The following is a 25,076-nucleotide window of genomic DNA, read 5'->3' as shown; positions in this document are numbered from 1 at the left end:
GCTAGATGATAAGAAGGAAAACTCATGACCTTTCTGCTCAGAGTACAGAAATCCTGGCTCCTGGCATCAGATCAAGGGCTTCATGTCACTTTGCATTTATGGGGTTTTGAGTGACATCCATAACTCCCTCAAACAAGAAGTCAGGACCTTCCTGGGCAATTGCTTTCACCTCTAGATGCCTGGGGAGGGGAGGGTCACATCCACCCAGACCATCCTGTTGTCCTGTGCAGGGCAGGGAGTTGGACTCCATGATCCTTATGAGTCCCTTCCAACTCAGCATATTCTGTGATTCTGTTTCCCCAAGACCTCCAGTTCTAGACCTTGGTCAGGGAAAATGGTGCCTACTGAAAAGTCCTGTCTTGGGCCTCTGAGCTTGAGAGCCAAGTTCAACATCACACTGTGCTTCCTGGGTCTGTGTGGCCACCTGAGCTGGCTCTCCTGCTTAGCCACACCTGAGACAGCAATAAACCACCATAAGGAGATGCTCTCTCTAAACTGAGCCTCCCTCTATGCTGGAGCTCTGCCAGGGGGGATAAGACACCACATATAGGTACCCTACAACATTTGCTGGAGGCTTTTGGAGGCCTCTCCCTGTTTGCTGAATAATAGCCAACATTCCTTATTTAGGCAGTTTAAATCAGTGTGCTGGGGCTTTGCACTTATTTTTAGTGCGGATGCCTGAAATAAGCCGTCTAAGCACAGCCCTAAGTTACAAATACTGTGATCTAGCTCCTGCTCCCCTCCTACAATGCACCACTGAAATACCATAAGCTAATTTATGCAAAAGGTTCCATCATGGGTTTCTCCTTGGCATATTTTTAAAAAGTCATGATTGTATAGCAATTCATCATTTCCTGAGCAGTGTAATTCACCTTTATTTCCTTAACAACTTTGATCACGTAAGAGATATGATGATTCCTCTTCATTGCATGTATGGGAAATTACTGTCACTGGTGTTCCAAATGAATTAGTTTAATGACTTTGTATGTCCTCTTGGTACTCCCCTAAATATAGGATATATAGTAAATAAAAAGTACAACAAACACAGCTCTGTGGACATACAATGTTCCTTTAGTCTCCTTAAAGCTGGAACATATATAACTGAGGTTTCTAGCAGGAGATGTGGTATATAAAATAGGAGCAAAATATCTAGCAGCTGGTGTTTTTGGAAGATGCTAGTGTTTTAAAGCAGTTAGTTTTGGATGTTAATTAAATCTGTCTTAAGGTCACTAATTGAATCTCTGTATCTGGATTTTGGCTTTGCATATGCCACTGTACTCTGTAATGGGTACAAGAACAAAATTTACATTGATTAAAAATAGAAAAACATGTCTTCTTGGACATGTTTTTTCTATTCGTAATCCAATGAATGTTGTAAATGTTATTTACTTTCTTAGTTTATAATCATACATGAAACCTTTCTTATGTGCAAATTAATGTGACTGTTGTTTTTTCCTTTATGACGTCAGTGTCTACATTGGACATTCTGTATGTTCACTGACAAGGATGAAACCTTGTAACAGTGTGCAGCAAGTCACCTCTAAAGAGCTGTCGTGGTCCTAAAGTTTTCTCTGTGGCTTTTTCCAGGGAAGCCTGAAGACAGAAATAATTAAAAATGGCTACCGTGGAGCTGACACTCTGAAGTACAACAAAATTACCATTCTTGGCCTGAAACTGAGACCTCAAGCTGTGTCTCTGAATGGAAGATCCATCCGTGGAGATGCTTTGTCTTACGAGATGAGTGGGGTAAGAGCTGAACTGAGTGGTTAAGAAAAAACTTAGGGAATGGAAGGTGAAGAACAGTGAAGAGAGATGAAGTCAGTGAAGGACAGGAACTGTTTCTCATCCACACCCCTTTACATTTCCAAGTATAACCAGACACCAGTTCTTGATACAACTAGTCTGACATTTAGGAGAGGAAAAAAAAGCAAAAGAAAAAGCACGAGATCTTTTAGGAAACTTTAATCTTTGCTATTGCATATGCACTCTCTTTTACTTAATGTCTGCCACTTTTACAAATTTTTGAACTAATGAAATACTGGAAAGAAGATACAGGTCCATGAGCTGAGAGCACTGTTAGCAGTTTTTATGGGCATTCTTATCATTCTGATAAAATGAGAAAACGTGTCAAAGTTTTTTATCTGCTGCTGAAAAGAAGTGTTGTGGATTTTTTCTTGCAATTACTTGGTGTTCAGAAATTGTTCCAGTGTAATTGGCTCTAAGAAGCATCTTCCTGTCTTCCAAGAGGTATAGTTTCAGCATCTTAAAGTGCCAAGCCTCAGTGTTCCAGACAAGATGCATGACTTGCTTGTGCAGTGCTCCTCTGGCACCAACATGGAGGTATTCCAGAGGGGATAGACTGCACACCCCTAATACACCCTAAGCTGCAACAGCCTCTGCGGTCCCAATTTTCTTTTGCACAGGAGTATAGACAAAAGGAGCAAAACCTTTTGCTTCCTTTCCTCAGGCCAGTTGTCCCGTATCTGTGACCAGCCACCAAGCTGAAGTGCACACTTTGTATGAGATGTGTACTCACATCTCAGCACTGGTCTGCATCTAGGGAACTCCTGGTGTTAACACTGCAAAATGCCACTAAATCATCCTGCAGTGGAAGATAACTGAGGCAACAAGTAGTGGATGTCACATCTTATGTTACCTTACACACGTGGCTTAGTGGTTTTAAGTTTCATTTGTAACCAGAGAGTGATCCCCATTATACATACCTGGTACTACCATTTGTTTTATTGAAGGAATCTGAAAAGGAAGAAAATTGCTGAGAATAAATTTCTGCCTTGGAGAATTGTAAAAATCTCACTTTCAGAGACAATGTCATAAATAAATGTAATCAGTATTGCCTCAAGAGAAGAAATTGTTTAACAGCCTCTAAGCAAGCTGAAAGCAACATAAATGTGGGAGGGTAAAGAAAACATCCCATTGAGATGTGTTTGAAGGTACCAATCACAGAAATCCAGAAGATAACTGCAGACTAACAGCCTCACATACAAAGATGATTTAAAAAGACTAATAAGCTTGTCACAAAAGTATAATTTAAAATTTGATTTAAGAGCAAAAGATTATCTTTGTGACTTTAGATCTATTTCAAATGCTGGAGGAAAAAACCCACCAAGCTGATGTTGTAGGGATCCAAAACTGCACAAAAGTTTTTTTATACCAAGTAAATATATTCTTCTCCCAATTCTAAAAGATTCAGTCAAACCTCTCCCACCATCCCTGTACAGATGTTACAATGTTGCTACCTATAATTAACTCAGGTTTGACCCTCTAAAAAAAAAAAAAAATTAAAAAAGAGCACTAGCAGCAGCTTGGGTTTAGATCTTGAAAACTTATCCATGTAATTAAAAAAATAAAACACAAAGGGAAAATTTGCCACTTTCTTACAGGCTTAGTGAGATGACATTTTGTGTAATAGTTTACCAAGCAGAGACCCCACTGTTTGAAGGGCTACAGTAGAAACCAACTTCTACCACATTGGTTTTGCTTTACAGAAAGCATATTTACCTAATAGGGTGCTAAAGTGCTTATTGAGCCATATTTATTTGTATATAAATAGAAACAGGTTGCTTAGTAATAAGCCACTTTTTTCTCTCTGATTCATGCAGCACTACCCTGATCTGACATTTTCAATATCACAGAATCTTCCTATTATTAGGAGTCTGTTATCTTTTTTTTTCCTCTGGAGTCTCATGCCTTAAGGAACTGCACAGTGACTGCAGCAGGGATATTGGAAGGGTACATCTGTTGGCCAGGATTGTGCTGGCAACAAAATGACCTGGGCATAGGGAAGGTTCTTTTTATCACACTTGCATCCTCTGCTGGGAAGTGCAGAGGTTCCCAGCATCCATAGCTCCCAATGTCCATGCAGTATTGCAGTCTGGAGTAGCCGTTCTGGCTGTCTGGCAATTTTCAGGTTAGTGTTTGAGTGGGTTTGCAGGACTTATGTCTGGATTTTTCCCTGTATTTGAGGAAAAGGCTAATTATTCAATAAGTGGAATTCCAACTCACTAAGCAGTGGTGGAGAACTGTTTCTGATGAAAGATGAAAATATTAGATAATTTGAAGAAGTGATTTAAGTAAACACAGACTGTTAGAGTAATGTTAACATGAATTTTTGGGCTGGCAAAGAAATAGCTAAGAGGTGTGAATGGATATCATGCATTTTAAGAGATTATTAGTTCTGAAACCTAAAGATAAAACCGGTGAAGTACTGAAAATGGAAATTATGTGAGTAGCACAAAATACATTAAATTTAACATTGAACAAAGAGAGAGCATGACAGATATTGTATTTATAATTTAATATTTCATTCATGTTATTAATTAGTTTTAAACCATTCCTGAATTTCTAAAAGGGGTATTGAATTGAATACAGCAGTAGGAACATGCATGCTGCCATCAAGTCAGCCTCACCTACCAGATATGTTAAACAAAACATGAAGGTGTAAACGCAAGTTTCACTTCCTAATCTCTGTTTTGAACTGTTTTGTTTTTTTTGCCTTAACATAACTCATTATTTTGTGTCTCTTTTCTTCCACAGAAACTGATTTTGCGGATTTCTGCTCCGCTTACTGAGGAACTCAACATTAAGTTTTACTAGAATGGTCAGAACACACTGGCTTAATTTACCATTCTTGACCCTCAAGATATTGATCTCAATATGATTTTAATGAAAAAAAAAATTAATCATTACAACATTGCTTATGAACCTCATGGCTGATGACTGATCTTTTCTTATGTAGTATTTGTAACTCAGTATTCCTCAAATAAAAGTTTCAACAGTAGTTAATGAGTATTAACATAAACTGATGTGTGTTTAAAATAGCATAGAAGAAATCATTCTGACAATTCTGTCTCACCACAGATGGAGATAATATTTGGAAATGTTCTCAGTGGGACCATATTCTGCACAGCATACACTGCTTCGGGTTTTTTTCAAAGCTGTGGTAGGAAAAAAAAAGAGTAACAATCAAGTAGTCAGCTTAATTCCCATAGCCCAATACATAACCTGCCATTAATATAATATGCAATACATATATAATCTAATAAATATTAATATCATATTATATTAAATATTATGTAATCATATCTAACAAATCAGCCAATTGTCCCAGACCACAAGATCTACAGCTGTAGTGATCACTCACTTTTGTCTCCATCCTGAACTGTGGCTGCAGCCTGGGCATGTCTTGGGATGCAGGAACCATAGAGAAAATTTATTGAAACTGGGGGATTTTTTTCAAGAATCTGATTCCCTGTGGAGACTGTCCCCAGTGTTAAGATCAGCTGTTACCACAGCACATAGTTTGTGCCCTCGAATTTACACCATGACTTCTGATAGGAGGGATCCACACCATGGTGGGGCAGAGCTTCACAAACTCAGCTGTTCCCATGCTTTCAACTCTGTGTGAAAAACCTCTTTTCACCGTTGTTGATATTTCAGGGAAATCTGAATTGCAATTTGCAACTACAAGAGCTTCAGTAGTAAACAGATAGTCCAGTAAGGCAATTAGGAAGGGACTGTTCCAGTTTGGGTTGCCAGCACCAGCTAGTGAAGTTCCTCCCAGGGCATTGCAGGCAGTCTTAAGCTTGATCTCGAGCTCCTTAAGGTGCTTGTGACTCTTCCTGCTCCTGTCTTCCACCATAACTAAAATGTACAAAAGACACTTATTGTGACAGAAATGCCATGCCAGTTCCTAGCAGATTAATTCTGCTTCCAAAACTCCACAGGAAAAGGCCTCAGCCACAGGCTACTCTTGCAAAAAGATCCCCAACACTAGTTCTCCACAGGAAACTGCTCCTGACAAACTGTTGCATGTGCAAATCCAGCATGCTTTAACAAGAATGTCCAATTTTCACAAGAATCAGTTTGAGACCACTCAATAAGGATTTCATCCAGGCGGTTTTACATGGTCACAGTTCTTCTGAATTAGACATGACGCCAAACAGAGCAGTATAAAGTTCTCCAGTTTATGTCAGCTGCAGGAAGACAAATGCAGTTCTGGCTGGCTGCTAAGGGCTGCTTTCTCAAAGTGAGCCGGGTCTTGTGGAGGAACCTTAAGACTTGGGACTCTCCAGAGTCTACTGGTTGCAGTAAGGTCTGATGTGAAATATGTTTGCTCTGCACCGTGCAGAGAAAGCAGCTTGCTCATCAGCTCCTTTGTGGGAAGAAGCTGGAGAAGATACTACAAAAAGGTGTAGCTGAAGATGGTGAGAAAGGACTGAGGAAGAGCAGAATATGGGCAGTGGGGTGAAAGATGGTTGGAGGTGATAGATAAACTAACCACCTTCATTGCTGTAGAATACAGCACATAACTACAGTCCTTGATGAAATAAACACTTGAAAAGTGCGCCCCTCTGACTCTATGGACTGTGCAAATGAAGGGCCTTGTGCAGAGGAATGATGTCAGCAGGGTTTGTGAGAGCTGTGTATTTGGGATAGAGGAAAGCAGGAGAACCTCTGTTGGAGCAGACACCAGCAGCAGGCAGCCATACAGAGCAGTGCTTGCTGCACAGACCTGAGGAACAGCAGAGACCCAGAGGATGTGTCTGCACTCTGTGTCATGGTTCTTTCTGCACTAGAGATCCCAGAGCAGGGCCAACCAGCAGGGGCTGCACAGGAGGTGCTGGTCCAGAGGCTGCTGGCTACTGATGTTGTCTTGGGCTTGGCCACACTGCAGCATCCCCTCATGCTGCCTGTGAAAGCCCCTTGCCTGCTCACCCTGTTGCAGACATAAAGAGAAAAAGCTGCTGCATCGTTTGACAATGTGGGATGGATGGGGACCCCTAAAGCAGACCAGTTCTGTGCAGAATCCAATCTCTTCCATGTGCCTTTCCAGCAATGGCATCAAAGAGGTACCTGCTCTCAGTTTTCATCCAAATATGAGGATGTTAGTTCCTCACCATGGCAAAGAGCAAAGAGAGAGAGCAAGAGACCAGTGTATTAGAGAACACAAATTTGTGGTTTGTGAGCACCCTGGCCTGGACTGGGGAACAGAATTTGGTTGTTTTGTGAGTGGGGCTTTTTTTGGTACAGTGGGTTTCTCTCTAATCTGCCTTACAGTGTGGGTAAAAGCAGGACTGGGAGAAGGGAGGTGGTGAATTTGCTGACAAATGGTGTAAAAGGAGACTGGTGTGGAAACTGGAGCACAGATGTGGCTGGAGAGCAATGGAGATGTTGGAGATGTCACCTCTGTAAAGAGCTCTTTGCAGGATAAACATGGAGAGTCAGCCAGTGCTCACAGGTTTTCTCTGAAATCAGTGACTAAGCTGGCACTTGCACATATATATTAAAAAAATAAGTGCAGAAAAAGACACTCCTACCAGCATCAATATGCTGTTCAATCTTGTATTACAACCTGGATTTTATTCCTTTCTTGTTATTTTTTTGTGCCTTGTAGCTTCAGTGAACACAACAGGAAATCACCAGTCAGTAGTACATCTGCCTTGGACTCTGATTTCATGTATTTATTCCATAAAAGTAAACAAGACAGTCCTTGGTCAGCGTTTGTATTAGGGACATCAAAGAAAAAAGGAGTTTATGTGGATGTGTGTGTATCTGGCTATTTATCCTCTCTGAGCATTGAGGTACAGGTGTAATTTTGGATCATTTACACTTTTTTGAAGTTCTGGTTACACTGTTTGTTCCTTCCCATTCCGACAATTTCTTTTTTCTTCTTGTGAGAAGGATAACAACTTCAACAAAAAATAATGATCACATGTTAAAAGTGATATGAGGCGAACCCAAGAATCTACAGACAAATATTTTACTGTCTTCTAAGATTAGATTGGATTAAAGAATTAACTTCCTCAAGTGTTGGTGTGGATTATATTTATTACAGATAGAGATTTTCAGTGGAGTGAGTACTTCTCAGGCTGGGATTTAAAAGCATTGGTAGTCAGCTGCTTTCTCCATCCTGCCTTTGTTGGCCATAAAACCCACCAGCTGAGCCCCTCAGAATCTGAAGGAGTTGAAATGTAAAGGAAAAAATCTTACTTTGCATTTCAAAACCCTGCTGATTCTAGGCTTCTGCCTTACAAAGCCATAAAGAGAACACAGAAATTCACCAGCCAAGGTACAGTGACTCCTAAGAATATGCCATTAGGCTTCACTTCTGCAGAGAAGGGAAAAATAAACATTCTCCATGCTACTCAGTGTACACTTCAATTTTTTTTATATAAAACGGATGATTTTAGGTTTAATCTCAAAGGATCCCCACTGTCCATTTTTGTAAAAGCTTTATGTTGATTTTTTATGAAAAGATGGTGGTAGCCTGAATCAGCTACACTGACTGAAGAAGAACAAATTAAATGAAGGGGACATGCACAAAAGGGCTCTGCTGTGCTCAGTAAGCTGGATGCCAAAAATCTATTCTGATATGGCGTGATGAAGTATTGCATGTCCTCGAATAAAGAAGAGACAAAGATGTGACTCTGCTAGAGGAAAGGAGACACTGGAGGAGATGTGGGAGCTTGTTGGATCTGAGCATGAGTTCCCAATGAATCAAAAAGGAGGTAGAGCAACCTCAGATATACAGACAAGTAAAGGCAGACATGCCTCATAACTCATCTGTTTGTCATACTGGTACCATCTTGTTGGAACACTCTGTCCCATTCTGGTGTCAGAGATATGTGGAATATACTGAAATAAATAAGCTTGCCACAAAGTAAAGCCACAACAATGTCTGAAAGGCTACAAATAAAAAGCATTTTCTTGTGAATGCACTGTGGAGCTCAACCTGTCTCTAATGGCCAGGAGAAGGCTCAGTCCCATGAGAGTCTCAGTGTACCTACGGAGGCAGAAATGCAGTGGCAGAAGCTCTTTAAATTAGCAAAGGTAAGATTTGGTGTCTGTTAAAGAAATTAGACTAATTCAAACACTGCTATTTTAATTGTTGGAACAGCTTTTCAAGAACTGTGGTGAATTCTGCTGCAGTAGAAATTTTTAAAAGAGAAGTGGATGCTTTTCTAAAATAAATGCTCTTGCTCAGTAATTCAGGAGTTTTTTGGAACTGTATCCCTACCCTGTGTCATGCCAACTGATCACAGCAGTCTCTCTTGGGTTTGCGATTATGAATAATGAAAGGATATTTTGTAGGTTTTTTGCAAAACATATGGAGATTTCTGTGACAAGTCAGTGCTTTTGGAGGTCTCCACATAGTTACAAAGATTATAAAATACCATTGATATGATCAGATTTTTGGTAAATATTACTATGTAATATATTGGAATAACTTCTTGTGAAGGTTTTGGTAATTACTTTTTCCTGTCACCAGGTGGTACCTGAATCGACTTGAAAATCAAAACAATTCATTGCCATTCTCATGCAGGGACTATCTGCCACTCATGTTGCCAACAGGTCTGCAACAAAGATGAAAAATATCACTGGGTCTACAATGAGCATGAGGTAGACAACAAGTCTCCTACAGCAGAGCTGGTGCCTGGCTCAGGGGAGCAGTGACCCTGTTCCTGGCCCTCACCCCTTGCCCAGGGGCAAAGACCAGCAGCTGTTGGTGTGACATGGCAAGGTGAGTCAGACATCCATGAATGCCAGTTTTCCCTGCGGTCTGGGGTAATGTGACTGGGGTGGATGCAGGAGCAGTCAGACTTCAGGGCTCAGCACCATGATGCAAGCCAGAATGCAACCTCTGCTGGGATGCCTCCCAGTGCAGGCACCCACCAAGATCCATGACCTGGGCTGGGAAGTGGCACCTTGGCTTCCCTGCTCCTGGATCCATGGGGCAGGTGCCTGGAGCCTCAGCAGTGACCCATAGAGACCTTGGCTAGAGATTTGTCACTGTGCTCACTGCAAATGCATAAAATGCAAATACTGCTGCAGAGGATTATGAAATGTAGGTGAAATGAACCTACTGGGCTCAGAGGGAAGGAGACTGCCAGGGCTTTCTCTTGTGAGGCACATTTCCATCCCAAGACAGAAGTAGAGCTGCCAGAGGATGTGCTGACAAAGGTGGGATCTCTCTCTAGGGACTAACAAACTATAGGGATTAAAACTGGCCCAGACGCAGAGCGCTGCTGATATAAGCTCCAGCAATGCTCCCAGGTCATGCCCCAGATTTGGCAGCCACCGCCCCATGGCTACCAAGAAGTCATCTTACAAGTATCTCAAAGAAAAAAACGAGCGGTAGAGCATTCTGATGTTCTCTCCTGTTGGTCACTCAATGAAATGAGCAAGCCCTGTGAATTTTAGGGCGACAGCACAGATCCAAATAGCAAGGGTGGAGGTCCCCAAACACTCCTGTGCACTGTCCTGACTGCTACACTCGGGGCACAGTGAAAGCAATGAAGGAAGGAGGGCAGGAAAGTGCCCTTTCTTGGAAGCAGTGCAGTCAGCTGGAGAAGCCCTGAGAGTGCAGAGGCAGTGAGAGATGCATGGATAGCAGGGACAGAGCCTTGGAGCTATTCTGAGCAGTTCCAGGCCTGAGACAGATGGTGAGGCTTTTCCTAGTGACCCAGAAGGGACTGCGTAGACCTTGTAGCAACCAGACACTCTCTAAAGGTTGTTGCAGAATTTCATCACAGAGAAAGACCCAAATGGAAAAAAAATCCTAAATTAATGAGAGTTCCGTGTCCTTTCTGTTCACTGAACTTTGCTCAGGAGGTTGTTGTAGATTGTGCTCAAATATAATGGAGCTTCAGGGATGTACCAAAAACGTTTTGGGGTGCTATTTTTAAAGCAAAGTTTCCTGCTAAGTTTTCTGCTCTATCTGCTCCTTCTTGGTTCATGCAATTTCACAAGCACTTGACACCAGCCCCAACTCCTGTTTTGGTGAGACCAAAGTCCAGCACTTGTGGGATACAATAAAATCTTTCCATTCTCTTGCTGATAGCTCAGGACTACACTGCTTCCTCCCACCTTTTCCCTCCCTCTCCCCCACATAAACACACGTATGGAGGGGAGATAATGGGAGTGTGCAGAAATTAAATGTGCGGCTGATCTCAAACTCCTGCAGACACAGGGATTATTTGAGGAACAGAGGACTGCCCTCTTAGCTGGGAAAGTGCTGTGAAATACAATCTATTTCTCACTTATCAAACAAGATTGCAAAGCAATGCAGAGCTCGATGTTTTGGGATACTGCTGAAACTCACACCTGAAAGGTTGCTCACACCAGGGAAGCTGCTCAAGATTTTACCCTTTCTGTTCTTTGGCCCTGTTTTTACTTCATGCTGTCCCCACAGATATCACTCCTAGTTGATCTTTCATGGTCAGGTGTGATTAGACTACATTGTGTCTGCCAAGTGAGGTGTTTACTTAATAGGACATCCATGGTCTTTGAATAACCATTACTAAAACTGTTGTGAGAAATAACTGTCTCTGTTGCTAGTTATCTTCTCCAGATCCTCTCTTTATCAATAGATGTGGGTGGATGATGAAGTCCTTCTCAGTTCTGCCATGGTTTCCCATTTTAGGTCTGTCTGAACCTTTTCCTTTTAATGTTTGTCCCAGTGTTTTCTCCAAGCAGTAATAATGCCATTTTTGGGGCATTTTCCCTCTGTATCAGGAGTCCAGATCATGGATTTGTAATACTTCTTTTGTAGACCATGATGCCATGATTGCTTTTCAGTCATCCATAAAAGGTTTCCAAACTCCTAGTATTTAAAAAAAAAAAAAAATTAACCCCAGATACAATATAGAAATTTCAATATGAATTCAGAGGAAGCAAAAAGGAAAGCAACACTTTTCTCTGCTTTTTGAAAGGGTGTTGATCAGTTTTTTTCACCACCTGATTATGCTTTATGGAGAATAAATCTGAGAAAGCTGAGATAAAAAGCATGGCAATTTTGGAATGTATATATATGCATATGTACATATACATGTATAAAACTTCACACAATAATTTTGAAGATACAAGCAATGTTCCTCTCTTTTTCCTTCCATGGGCAAAGTCTGATGGGAAAGCTGTTCTGAGCCATTGCCAAGTTGGTAATGACAAAAGAACAGTTCCATAATACTGATGTGTTTTTAGATCACACAGCTGGAAGTACTGTACTTTATGGCAGAAAAAAACCAATTCTTTTAGTAACACACAAAAGAAAATAATATAGTGCACAAACTATGCAGCATTTAATTATTTCTTAATTTGTTTCATGTGATCATAGAGGTTTGGAGGCTAGAAAAGGAGAGGGAATTTGAGAAACTCTAACTTAAAATGTCTGGAATTTATAGGCAGCTGGAAAGCAATGGAAGTTAAAACAGTATTTCCAGTGAGATGCAAAGAGTCTGTTTGCCTATCTGAAACAGACACTTCCTGACTTTCAGAATCTAAGGGGAGTTTCAAACCATGAAGCAACAATTTAAAGATGACTGTTATGTCTTCAAGAGTTCTTTTGTATGTGGATGAACCTTCTTCTGTATACATTTATCAGACAGCAGTATTTTTGTGTGTGTTTTAAGTATTTCTTTCTTTCTTCCTTTCTTAGTGGATCACTTGGAGCTACCCATTTTAATTCTGTTTTGAAAAAGTAACTATTTCTATATTAATAAAATATACTTACACATTAAATGTTCATGTCAACCTGCCAATAAATACAGAATAACAGGATGTTTAATTAAAGATTTTATAGGAGATTATTAAACCAGTGTTATATAAAATATGTTCATGCATTCTTAACTTGTCTGAGGACTCAGTTTCATATTTTGGGTGATGCATAGAATTCCTACTGACTTTTCTGCAAGTAGTGTATATGACAAAGGTGCTCCTGTGATAGCACTTTAGTTCAGACAAAGAACAAGCTTTTGGAGTGAATCTCCTGACTGTCTCCACTTACTGCACTTGAGTCTAGGGGCACGTGAAGTGCATTTTTTTCACATGAGCTAAACTAGAGCAGGTTCTCTAAGACAGCATGGAATGCACCCCAGCCATCAAGGAGCATTCATGCTGTATGGAAGTAAATCACCCATAAAGGGCATGGGGTTGCTGCTGGTGCTTCAGCACCTGGCCTTTCCCAGTAGTTTGGTCCTATTGCACTGTATTACTTTCTAAGTTACAGGTCAAATTTAGCCCAGCAGTGGGGCTAAATAGCCTGAAAATTGTTTGAAACATCCCCTAAAGATTAATAGAACTTGTGAAAGGACAGAAAGAAAACAGAAAAAAATATTAGAGAAGTTTGAGGTTTTTACTTTTTGTTCAAGCTAATCCTTACACATCAGGGAGGATAGGTGCTGTATCTTTTTCCCCTAAAAACCTCATTCCTGACAGAAATCTGAAAAACTTTCAGTCTAACATCTGGAGAGACAATGTGAATCCAGAACTCCCAGCAGAATGTTAAAATATTCCTGGTGCTCTTCATTTTAGTGCAATAAAATACTCTTTCTGCATTATCAGTTTAGCCTGTTACTGCTGATTTTTATGGGACAATGAATCAACTCTCAAATTCCTAATGTTATATCTATAATACTGTTGTATTTGTTTTGCATTTTGTTTTGAGGTGTAGAGGTCAGATCAGCAATTACTGAAAAGTTGCTTTATGAAAAAAAGCAGTATGCTTTTAAATGTGACTTCAGTTTTTGTTTAATGATACTGGCTTGGCAAATATTCTCTACTGTAGGCATTATGGTTACTTCAGATAAGCTTTAATAGCCTTTTGTTCTGCAATGCTCAGTTTCCAAGCACAGCGGTTTCTCTCTCACTTCTGTCTACTTGCTGTTATTCCTTTTACTGCTCCTGATCACACCCTTTAATTGTTACTCTTGTGAGGCAGGACAACTGTTGGTTATTTGGCTTTGTGTTTCTAATAGAGCCATTATTAAGCTTAATAAGCATATCTTCTGCTGAACCTTAAAAAGCAGTAATTATCCTATTATAAGTAGATCTCAAAATCCATCCCTAAACAGCAAATGTTTTCTCTGTGGTTTCTTGTTTTTCCCCTCTAGAAAACAGGAGGCTAATTTAGAGAGAGTATAAAATTTATATTCCCTGTAGTTGCTATTATAACTGACACAATTACAATGAGTTTCATGTGTTAGTTCCTATGCAACCAATGCTTGCATACATTTAACAAATCAAACCTATTACAGCTCCTTTTCTTAATGTTATTTGTTTTATACCATTTATGACTATAAATTGCTATGGGATTGTTGCTATGTGCTCTGCTTTCTTTGGTCTTACTGAACACAGGAAATACAAGAGATGGAGTGAGATTCTTCCTGTTTAAACGTGGTGTCTGCAGCCCAGACTTGGACATGAGCAGGGGTGCCCCTTTCCACCAGTGCAGACAACGGCACCTCCAGAGTGTGTCACCCACATGGAAGCAGGCTCCTACTTCTGGCTGGGTCTATCCCAGCCTGGATTCCACTGCTAGCATTTGCTAGGTCTCCCTGATCACAGCAGGAGCCTACACACCTTTCCCCACATGCACACCTACTCTGTAGACTTTAATATCAGATGAGATTATTTCCATCCAAGGAGTTTCAACTGATTCTAAATTGCAGCTATTTAGGTCATCAGGCAGCAGATTGGAACTGGATAGAAAATCTCACTGTGAAATTTTTTCCCCTAGATGAATTGCCAAGAAAGTATATGAGGGAGGGCTCCTTCTTGAGATGATCCTTTGGTTCCCAGGAACTGACACCCAGAAGTCCCCAGGCAAGCCAGTTAGTACAGCAGGTGAGAGGCCCACATTTTCCATATATTGTCCTTTATCATGAAAACCATTGTGCTGCAGTAAAATAAGGTTAGCTAAAACACTGCAAAATGAATCACAAGGATGAAGTAGTTTATGCTACTCACACTATAACCTATAAAGGTTTTGTCAACAGATAGGAAGGGACACAATAATTGTGCATGAGGATGGACTTACAAGACATGAAAATGGGCTATGGTTTTCCTATTAGCACTGTTCAAAATAGCACAGCTGGTCACAAAGCAGTAGTTTTAGAGCTTTTCCCCTTCCCCATTCTAACTGGTTCTTTCAGCCTTGACTGGTTTGGGGAACTTGCCACATAATCCCTTAGACTAGTTTTAGAGCCATCTCTGGTTTTTCAAATCCCTTTGAAATGGAGTTTTTTTAAATAAAATTGATCTGAAGAAGAAGTGAAGAACAAGGCTAATAGTTTAAGCATTAAATTTGGGAAATATCTGCATCCTGTATGTATGACAGCAATGACCATCTAACTGGTTTGGCTCAGCTAAGTGATCTATAGTAGCACTGCAGAGTACCATTAAATGTTAGCATGCGGGATAACTGGTTCCTTAATCTTGCTCTGACAACCAGCCAGAAACAGACAAGTGATCAGTCTTACTGATGTTGCCTAACAAGTTTGCTCTTTTCCTGATGCTTCAGTACTGCAGCAAATGCTGCAGACAGAAAAAGTTGGATGTTCGAACTGTGTAGCTGAAGCTGTAGGAAAACCAAGGAAAGAAAACATTTTCTTGAAGAGAGAGAGTCCACCAAAAAAAAAACCTCAAAACCCCACCACAGTCTGAAGCATTACTTTACAAGGATGTTTTTGCTGTTTGTTCTGTTACATACAAGTACAGGGACACATTCTAGGCTTTACTTTTGCTCAGGTAAGCTGCTCAGGGACCAGGAGGCCTTCCTTGCAAGTAGCAGGCTGTGGTGTGGGGTGCACCCACTCTGGGCACCTGTGGAACAGTGGGAACTACTGACTTCAACAGACAACATGTCAGGCTTTAACATATTTACATTTCATAGGTATTTTGTGATATTGACAGCATTTCTGTTAAAATCAGCTAAGGTATAGGGATGGGGAAAGCCTGGAGAATCTGACAAATCTACAGTAAATTGCTGGAGTAGGAAGAGTTTACGAAAAAAAAAATCCCGAGGAGTGACTGAATTTATCTTTAAGTGATAGTATTTGGGGACTCTTCTATCTGTGGCAATGACTTTACCACATTCCTGCACATCACTGAACCTGCCTTAAGAGCTGAAACACTGCTACGTGAAATAATCCGGCAAAACATGGGAGCAGCCTGCAGCTGAGAGTGCCGAGCAGCCGCTCTGCCTGCGGAGGCACGGCGGAGCATCCTGCCGGCAGCAAACACAGCTGGCGGGGACAAGTGGCAGAGAGCACAGCTGGCAGGAGCAGCCCCGCGGCCAGGGGGTGCTGAGCAGCCGAGTGCAGTAGCGAACTCCAGCTTAGAGCGCAGGGGCCTCTCTGGCTTCTCCGTACCAGCACAGAGCGGTGACACGGTAAAGCGATGCAGCACCAGCCAAGCTCTGTCTTTTGGGACGGCAACTCGATTCCTGGCTAGGTGGGTTATATGATGAAAAGGAGGATGATTAAAGGAGGAGCGGACTGCTGCCAGTGTATTCCGAGGCAGGGTAGTCTTCCTTGCTGTAAATTGTCTTGCAGCCAATCCCTTAAAGTTTTTATTATTTAAACTCGTGTGTACAAAATATTGTTTGTCAATGGGAAAAAATTTTCCTGGCTTACATGCATTGATCTAATTCTCCTGAGACATTCAGACTCCTGTTCTGTATTTCCTAAGGCCCCTTGAAAACAGTATCTGCTGCTTGTGGCCAGTCTGTGCTTGGGGACAGGGCTACAACTCATCTATTCTACAGCACTATGAACTGTTTAAAGCTGCTATCCATCTTGTCTTCAGTTCTGTGTTGAATTGAAACATGCTGCTCTCTAAAACAGAGCTTTTTATATTAAGTGAATGATCCATATCTTTGCATTTTATAGGCATGTGTTTGCATTGAACTACACTGAACCATTATTCCAGGGAACTCGGTTTACCATGAAATTCCAATCACTTGATCGACCTACTTCTTTTCCTTATAATGGTCTCCATTATGTTTTATCTGTGAAGTTTCCCAGTAAAGGATAAATACATTGAATAGAACTGATACTGCAACACACCATTATAGATGCTCTCTAGAATTACTTTCTGAGTCACATTCTTTTTAGCATGTGCTGCATTCATTTTGTATAGTGCTAATTTTTAATCAACACATCATTTGGTGAGAAATTATATCAAATCCTTTAGTAAAATCTGGATGTATTACATTGCATTGTCTCCATTCACAGATTTTATCAATAGAAGTAATTATCCGGCATTATTTGTTTTCTGTGTGCTCTCTGTTACCCATCCTCTGCTGTTATCTTTAAAATCCACATGTTGAACCTTAGCCTAATTTAATCTCTTTGAGGCAGGAACAATTCCAGTGTTAAGACAGTGCAGAGCACAAAGGGAATTCAGAGAATTATTAATAATAACAGTGTGCCAACTATTCTTCAGCTCTCTGCTGTGATCTAGTTGCTTCACATTTATCGCATTACTTTAGTCAGAACAGAATTTGAAGTACCGAGTCCAGAAATACCAAAGTCCCTACAAGTTACATCTTGAAGTGTCCAAGTTATCAGATTTCCCTTTAAGCAGAATTTTAAAGCCTGTGTTAGAAGTTCACACTTCTTAAATAGAACATATATACTCACAGACACCTGGAAAAGAGAGATAATTAGAATTCTTCTACAGATAGTAGTAGCCAGTAGTTATTCTGTGTATAATGATGTATTTGTAACCTTCACAGAATGGTGTAGTGCAGAGGAGCACTGTCATGGTGTAATAGCAGAGACCTTCAAATGGGAGCACAGGGTGCCAAGTGTGAGAGCAGAGGGTGAAAAGAGGGTGCTCAGGATGTCCTCCTACTGGGGAACCCAGTGCTTTAAAGAGGTCATCCGTGGTTGGTAAGGAAGTGGAGTTTGGGAGCTGGGCAAAACCAAAAGGGCTGAAAGAGCAACGCAATGAGGCAGGAGCTCGCAGGACCAGGCTTGAAAGACTGCCCCAGGTGAGGGTTCTCATGGTAGGGAGGAAAACCATCAACATCATACACCTCCTTCCAGCAAAGAAGGAACTCCATCATGAACACCACACTTGTCCTGGCAATGGGCATGAGGAGCTGATGGCTTGCTGCAGCCTTCTTCTTCTCAAGCAGTACTGATGCCATCAAACACAGGACCAAACACAAAAGCCCAGAGGACCAAACAGCAGAGGCCAAGAGCAGAGCTAGATACTTGGAGGGTTTTGTACAACAGTTTTGACTCCATTATTAATGTCATTCTGCATTGATCAGATAATTTGTACTATGGCAGGAAGTATTGTGACTAGACTAATCTTAATAACTGTCTGTTGTATTGTAATTAGTATTGAGATTTTCATTAGACTAACAATAAATTCTTGGCTTCCATATAGGGTGTTTTCCTTCCTGCCCATAACATGATTTTGAATGCAACACTGGTCTCAGAATTCACTTTTATGTAATAACTGTGGTATGGAGCAGTGGCAACATAAACAATCATTACATCATCATCTAAACCTATTAATATTTAACTTTATTTTATTCCAAGCAAATTGTTTTTAAAAGATAGAATTTTTTTCTGTAGTTGTAGTCCCATATGTTTAGATAAATAACTTTTGCAATTCTAAAGTATGCAGTAATAATGTTGCTTACACAATTGAAGCTGTCCCTTTTCATTTTAAGACCTTTTTTACATATCTGGTCTATTCCTCAATATGACAAACAGATTATGAAAGTATTTCTTTCTCTGTAACTGTAAATAAAGTATATGCATTCCACTGACATCAAAAATGAAAGAGGACATGAGTAGTTAAAATCTGAACAATTCTGCAGCTCTCACATGAGATATTTATGTTTCAAAAGCCTTTCTCTGCAAAGAGGAAGGGGCATTTAGAAATGTTTTAAACATCAAAAAATGAGAGTTAAATAAAGCTGTATATCATCTATTTGTTTGTATATCAACTATTTTTCATTTGCATCACAGATGCAATTTCTCAGAAAGCATACTGGGAAAAAAGCCTTTGATGAAGAAGCGATATGTGTTAGTATTTGCATTTCTCACCCTATTTGTCTCCCTTTACTACAAAAGAAGATTCAATTTCATTAATTAGATTTAGCTAGCAAATGTCAGTAAGAAGCTTATTTTGAAAAGCAACTATAAAAGGAACAGCATATTTTAAGAGAGCTTTACAAAGATAAACTGAAAGGGTAATATTAGAAATTCAGTTTCAGACAATATAATAAATGAGGTAAATGTAAAGTGCAAAGATTCACTGTGTAGTGAAATATATATATAAGTTTTGGAGAGTAATGCAAAACAGACTCTTGTGCTGTATTTGCTTTTTACGAAAACCAAGGGCTGTGGGGAGGACATAAGTTGATGGTGCAGAAGGTGGTTAGGGTTTGGCTTCTGCAACCTGAGAGACTCTTGGTATGTCAAGTTCACAGACCGTTTGAGAAGTTGTGCCAAGGCTGATATTAAGACCAACACTACATTCTACCTATGATTTGTACTTCTGAAAGAAACAAAAATTAATTGTTAATTTAAAAAACCCAAATAGAGCTATTTTTTTGTAAACTGATGTTTATTGTTTTACCACACTTCATTGTGCTGTGAAAAGCTATCATCAGACACAAAAAAACCCTGATCAAGTTTGAGAGAATAAGCAATAAAGACTGTTATCACCTTGATTTGCTGTGTTGAGAGAGGCCCCTGTGTCAGGCCAACAGGAGCCTTGTGGGTTTCAACGCAGACCAACGCACAGCCCTGCATGTGGGGTGGGTGTGCCCAGACATGGGTAAAAGAGGGGCTCTGAGGGGCTGGACAGCAGCTCTGCAGCAAAGCCCTTGGCAGACAACAAACTGGACATGAACGAGCAGAGAGATCACCCCGGGCACCGTGAAGGTTAACAACACCTGGGGTTGTGGTAGCAGAGCCAGCAGGGATCTGTTCCCCCAGGTCACATCTTTGAACTGCATTGGGACCCCTGCTAGTAAGACATTCAACTGCAGAGACCTGTCAGTGCAAGATCATTAGGATGATTAGGGAGCTGATGATTAGATCATAATGAGCAAGAAGAGCAGAGGGAACTCTCCTTGTGTAGCCTGGAGATGAGAAGGACGAAGAGTGTAACTGCTGCTACCTATTACCCAAGTGGAGCTCTCTGATGATACCTGTGAGTGTTGCCTCGAAGGTGCACAAAAAAGAAAGAACAAAAGAAAGAAAAAAGGGCAACAGTCACAAGCTGCAGCAAAGGAAAGCTCAATTGGATATAGGGCAAATTTTTATAAGTGTTTAGATGTTGGAAAGGGCCACCTGGCAAAGCTGCAAAATCCCAGCCTTAGGGAGTTTTAAGCCTCAACTGAACAAAAGCCCTAGCAACTTGTCCTAGCTTTGACAATGGCCATGCTCAGAGCAGGAGGACTAGGTGAAACATGGGGATCACTTTCAGCTTCAATTATCCCACCATTCTTTGATAAAAACCAGCAGGTTTCCATGCTTTGGATAATGTGAAATGGTGCTTTCCCTACTAAGTTAGCTGCCATGCTGAGATGGCCTCATGATGTATTAAGGTTCATGTTAGATTCATAGTTTGACAAACATCTACAGCAATAAGTAAAATTAAAGCTAGTGAGTTTAAAAAGCTGGATAAAAACTATTCTTTAGATAACTAGTTTTAATCATTAAGATTTTCTACCTGGAAGGACTGTTAAGTCTAAATAGAGATGTTAGAATCACAGAATACTAAGTAAAACATGTTTTTAATTTGAAAAGGGATGATAAAGTAGGTTTTGAAGCATAACTCCTAAACTTTCCTTGCCATACCGAGCTTCTGTGGTCTTAGTGGCTTCTAAGCCAAGGCAAAGGTTAGTCTTGCAGAAGGTAAACTCAGGATTACTGATGAAGCTGCAAAAAGAAAGCTGGGTTCTCGCTATAGCTGAGAGCGGCCCTTTCGGACATACAGTGCATGATACAGTTCTTGGGATCTAAGCGGGACTGAGGAGAATGCTCATGTTGGGAGGCTACTTCTACCAGGTGCCAGGTAGCAGAGGATTTTATTGTGTATTGAATTAGGGCTGGTTCTTGGATTTAGGTATGCTGCAAGACTAAAACTGGACTGAGTGTTATGATTGGTATTATGTGTAGCAATAATATAGTATAGTATTATGTAGAATCAGCAATTATCTACAGGGAATTTATCCTTGTGTTAGGAGCCCAAGTTTGTTCTTTATATAGATTAATACTGAAACATACATAATATTTTCCCAAAAGGCTTTTAAGAAGTAGAAACTTTTAAAAGTACAAGATTTTTTAGTGCCTTTCCCTTTCAAAAGTTTGTTTATGCTTCTTGGGAAACACAAAAGCTGGACTAAAAATATATCTTGCAATCAAACGTCTTCTAAAATTACTACATATCCCCACATAGCTATGCTAATTATATCACTATGAAAAGATACACCAAAACTGTAAATAATTAAGGACCTGAAGTTAATATTTAAAGTGTAATATTAATTTGTACTGAATTATCTGTTAAATTCAAGAGGGTTAATTAGTTCATTGATCATTTCAGTTCTGTTGAGTTCCTATAAGGATGAATTTGGCATAGGTTGTTTAAAATCTAATATGTTTAAGAATCATTCTAATCTTTCTCGTAGTCATGCAAAGCAAGATTAATTTACCATTTTAAAAGCTACTGAAAAGCTACTGAATTTAATTTTTTTGTGTGTTTATAGTTAAATGTTAAATCAAATATATAAATATGAAATGGGGAATCACTATTCAAATAAAATATATTTTTCTTATTTAATGGAGTTTTGTGTTTATCTCTGAAGCGCATTCAGAATTGCAGTCCCTGTGACAGTTTTAAAATCTGCTCTTTACTTTTTCTTTAAATTTGTTTTAGAATTCTTTTCTTTTTTACTTTTTTTTTCCCACCAGAAAAAAAAAAAATGAAGTATTTATGAAGCTACTTTCTCAGCTGGGACAAATGCTGGTTGCGCAGGCAGCAAGCCAGCATCTTTTTTGCAGAATAACTTGAAGACAACTGTGCTATGGTTACCTAAATAGTAGAAAAATTTTCACAGAGTTCTTGCACTGTGGCTCTGGAAAGTATGCTGCTGGTATCTGGCAATTGCTCCAAGCTAATTAGGTCTTTATTTTTGAAGATTAATGTTTATTTCACAGTTGGATAAATAATGTGTATGAAGTCATTTTAGGAAACCAAGTACTGTTTTTATCAGGATGCAAAACCTTTCTGAAAAGAAGAGGAAATGAAAAGTTCTCACTTAGCACAGATACAGAATGAGAAAGTCCTGGAAGACATCAGCACAGCTCAGTCCATGGTGCTGATACAGTTTAATTTTTCATATTCTGTTAAGTAACAGAATCTAATTTACCTCCCATTTGAGAAATATTGTGCAATCCTTAGAGGTATTTAAAAACTGAAGTAATGGATCAGGTCTCATTTGAATAATTTGTGGATATGAGTAAGTACATTGAGAGAGCAGAATGTGACAGGTGAGAAAATGGCAATATTGTACTTGTACTTCACACACAGGCAAAGCAATGGTTCAATAAAGCCTCCAAAATCAGCAAATGTTAAGTATGAGCTTTACACCTCACTTAAGAGGCAGACAGCTGCTGCCCAACAACAGAGTTATGAATTCAAGCATATGGTTAAACTCATTCCTGCATGAGTGCCACAGTTGTTCTGGAAGATAGTCAAACTCATTACATTATTTGGGCTGGAAATTTTCAGCCTCATTAAAGTCTTAATTGCTTGAATGTTGCCATGAAATGAGAAAAATCTGATGGACAGTGTTCCCAAAAGACAATCCACATGCTGTTAACTGTTTGTTTAAGGTATTTTAATGGAATGGAAAATGATATAAAATTAAAATTCATGAATGAGGCAATACATGAGTATGAAAAAAGAAGAAATATTCTTACAAAATTCACTTTTCTATCTGCAGTTCTTTTCTGTTTTCATGAAAGGAAAAGAAGCAACTCTCTGAAGTTCTTCTTTTTCTCTAGATATTTTAGTGACTTGCTAAATGTCATTACTATAAGTCACACTGCCTTTTTGAGAGTTCATTAATAACGCAAAATTAACCTATATCATAAATTACTGTTTGGTAACTAGGATGGAAACTGTCATTATAAAATGCAATCAAAATAAATGCTGTAAAGTTGGAAAATTCAATTCACAGTTATAAGTGAGTCATGCGTGATTAAAATCAGCTTCTCTGAGAGTTTGTGTAGTCACTTTGGAGCTTGGTAAATGGGAAGAAAAAGACATTAATATCCTGCAGTAACTGTATTTCTTCAAAATATGTTGTGCACAAGGACCTCCCTTTTGCTGCAGAGATATCCCAGCTGTGTAGGCAATAGCCAGGCCCACTGAGGGGCAGAGCAACCCAGGCCACTGCACAGTTCCTTCCCTGAGACAAACCTCGTGTCCGCACACTGGGAGAAAACTATGGGCTCTGCAGAACCCAACCATACTGAGGAGCTCAAAAAATTGCATTTTATCTAAAATGATAAACTCTGCGTATCTGAACAAAAAGCCCCTACTGCTAGAGGCTTACCCTGGAGGTGAAAGCTAAAATGATTTAATAGATTAATGTCTGCTTTGTCTTGACCTTGAAGCTCCTATCAAGGACTAATTATTGATAATTACGGGAGTAGAGGTGTTTAATTATATTCCTATTATTTCAGTTATTGCTGCTTGAGTCCTTGTAGGTGGAGGCATAAAATCAATTGTGGAAGCCAAATCAACATCACAGGTAGTACTGGTTACCCACTCAGAAAGTCTTTCAGCTGGGAAACAGAACGTTTATATCCTCGCACAATTTCACAAATATTCCCAGACACAATTCCTCCTCTTTCCAGAACCCAGACCATAAGAACCTATTGTGTGGGAGAGGCTTGTGTTTTCTGGTTCTATGTCTAAGAGTGAGTTATCAAATATGACAGAGAGTCCTAAGGAGACATGAAGATTTTCATCTCTGAAAATAGAACCGTGTTCTCTTTTTGCCCAAAGGGCATTTGTTGATTTCTTCCACAAAACAAGTATAATCTTGGGGGAAAAAAAAACCAAGAAGTGAATAAAGTAAATCACATGCAGCCTTCAAAATTAATTTGGGACAGAGTTTCACTGTAATCCTGACTGCATGAAAAATAGTACATGGAGGGACCTGGCAACATGCTGGGATTTCACTGATCTTTGAAGGAATACAGAAACACCCACTACTTTTTTTCAAAATGAGGAAGCCATAGAAATGGTATGGGCACATATGGTGACAAGTTTTTTGAAATTCCACTATCTTGGCTTACACTGAGAAATTTGTGAAAGAAACTGTTAAAAAGCAATTGACAGAATAAGTTTGGGTTTGCTTCTGGCTGGCTAATTAGAATATAAAGTGTTACCCTGACTCCACAGGGATCCTTCTGGGAAGATGAAATGCTAAGTGAACCTGATATATCATCCAGACTATTTATTTATATGAGTTCAAGTGTGTGACTATTGGCAACCAGTGGATCCAATACTTACCCAGATTAGTCCAGGTCATCACCCTCACCATTTACACATTTGTCTGAATATTTACAGGTAGGTAATAGATCAGCAATTGGTGCTCCCTCATGAAATCTGTGATGGAGTCTACTCTCAAAGATTAAATCTGTCTCTATTCTGGCAGAGTTACTGATTTCTTTCATGCCTGAAGCAGTGTGACCCAATGCCTCCTTGACGTTAGCAGGAAATATATGAAGTCATGTGCATGAGTAAGTACCGAAGCCACAACCCGGGTGATGGAGGAGGATGTAGCAGTTTGGGTGTTGCTCCTGTGGATTCAGAATTGCTGTAATGATTTTTTTCCTAAAAGAACTGAGTTTGACTTCAGTTGCCATGAAGAAAATAACTGGATAACATACCTTCAAATTGTAGAAGCTGTGTGCTAATTTCTTCCGCATTAGCCAAATTCACAAAGCAACTTTTACATATGAAGACTTGGCCTCCCAAGATGTACTGCTGATGGTGGCATTGATTTTATGAATATTCTGGAAGCACATGGAGGGAAAAGATACGCGTCGTGATTAGGCAGAGAAAGAAACTGTGAAATGTATTATTCCTGAAAAATTGGTAACAGACAAATATTTTCCATGAATCAGCTGATATTTCTTAGAAATATGGAAGGCCTAGAAGTGAGTGGGCATGGAAGGGAAGAAAAAAAGTAATTCAAATCATCAGGAGTAATCCAAGAACATGGGAAGTAA

General features: G+C 39.8%; 1 protein-coding gene across 1 annotated transcript in view; it reads left to right on the top strand.

Moving 5' to 3' along the window:
- LOC121659787 (sucrase-isomaltase, intestinal-like) overlaps positions 1–4,798 on the top strand; it is a 63,795-nt gene extending 58,997 nt beyond the window's left edge. Inside the window, exons 22-23 of the mRNA XM_042018306.1 lie at positions 1,588–1,746; positions 4,555–4,798. Of these exons, the coding sequence (XP_041874240.1) occupies positions 1,588–1,746; positions 4,555–4,614 (219 nt within the window). The 3' untranslated portion in view covers positions 4,615–4,798. The remainder of the gene's footprint in view (positions 1–1,587; positions 1,747–4,554) is intronic.
- The last annotated feature ends 20,278 nt before the right edge of the window (positions 4,799–25,076 follow it).

Source organism: Corvus kubaryi, unplaced genomic scaffold, assembly GCF_017639235.1.
Source record: "Corvus kubaryi isolate FWS band 111438036 unplaced genomic scaffold, C.kubaryi_AGA036_p1.0 137, whole genome shotgun sequence".
In the NCBI taxonomy this organism is placed as follows: domain Eukaryota; kingdom Metazoa; phylum Chordata; class Aves; order Passeriformes; family Corvidae; genus Corvus; species Corvus kubaryi.
Note: the sequence above shows the minus strand (reverse complement) of the source record. Positions and strands in the feature narration are given on the sequence as shown.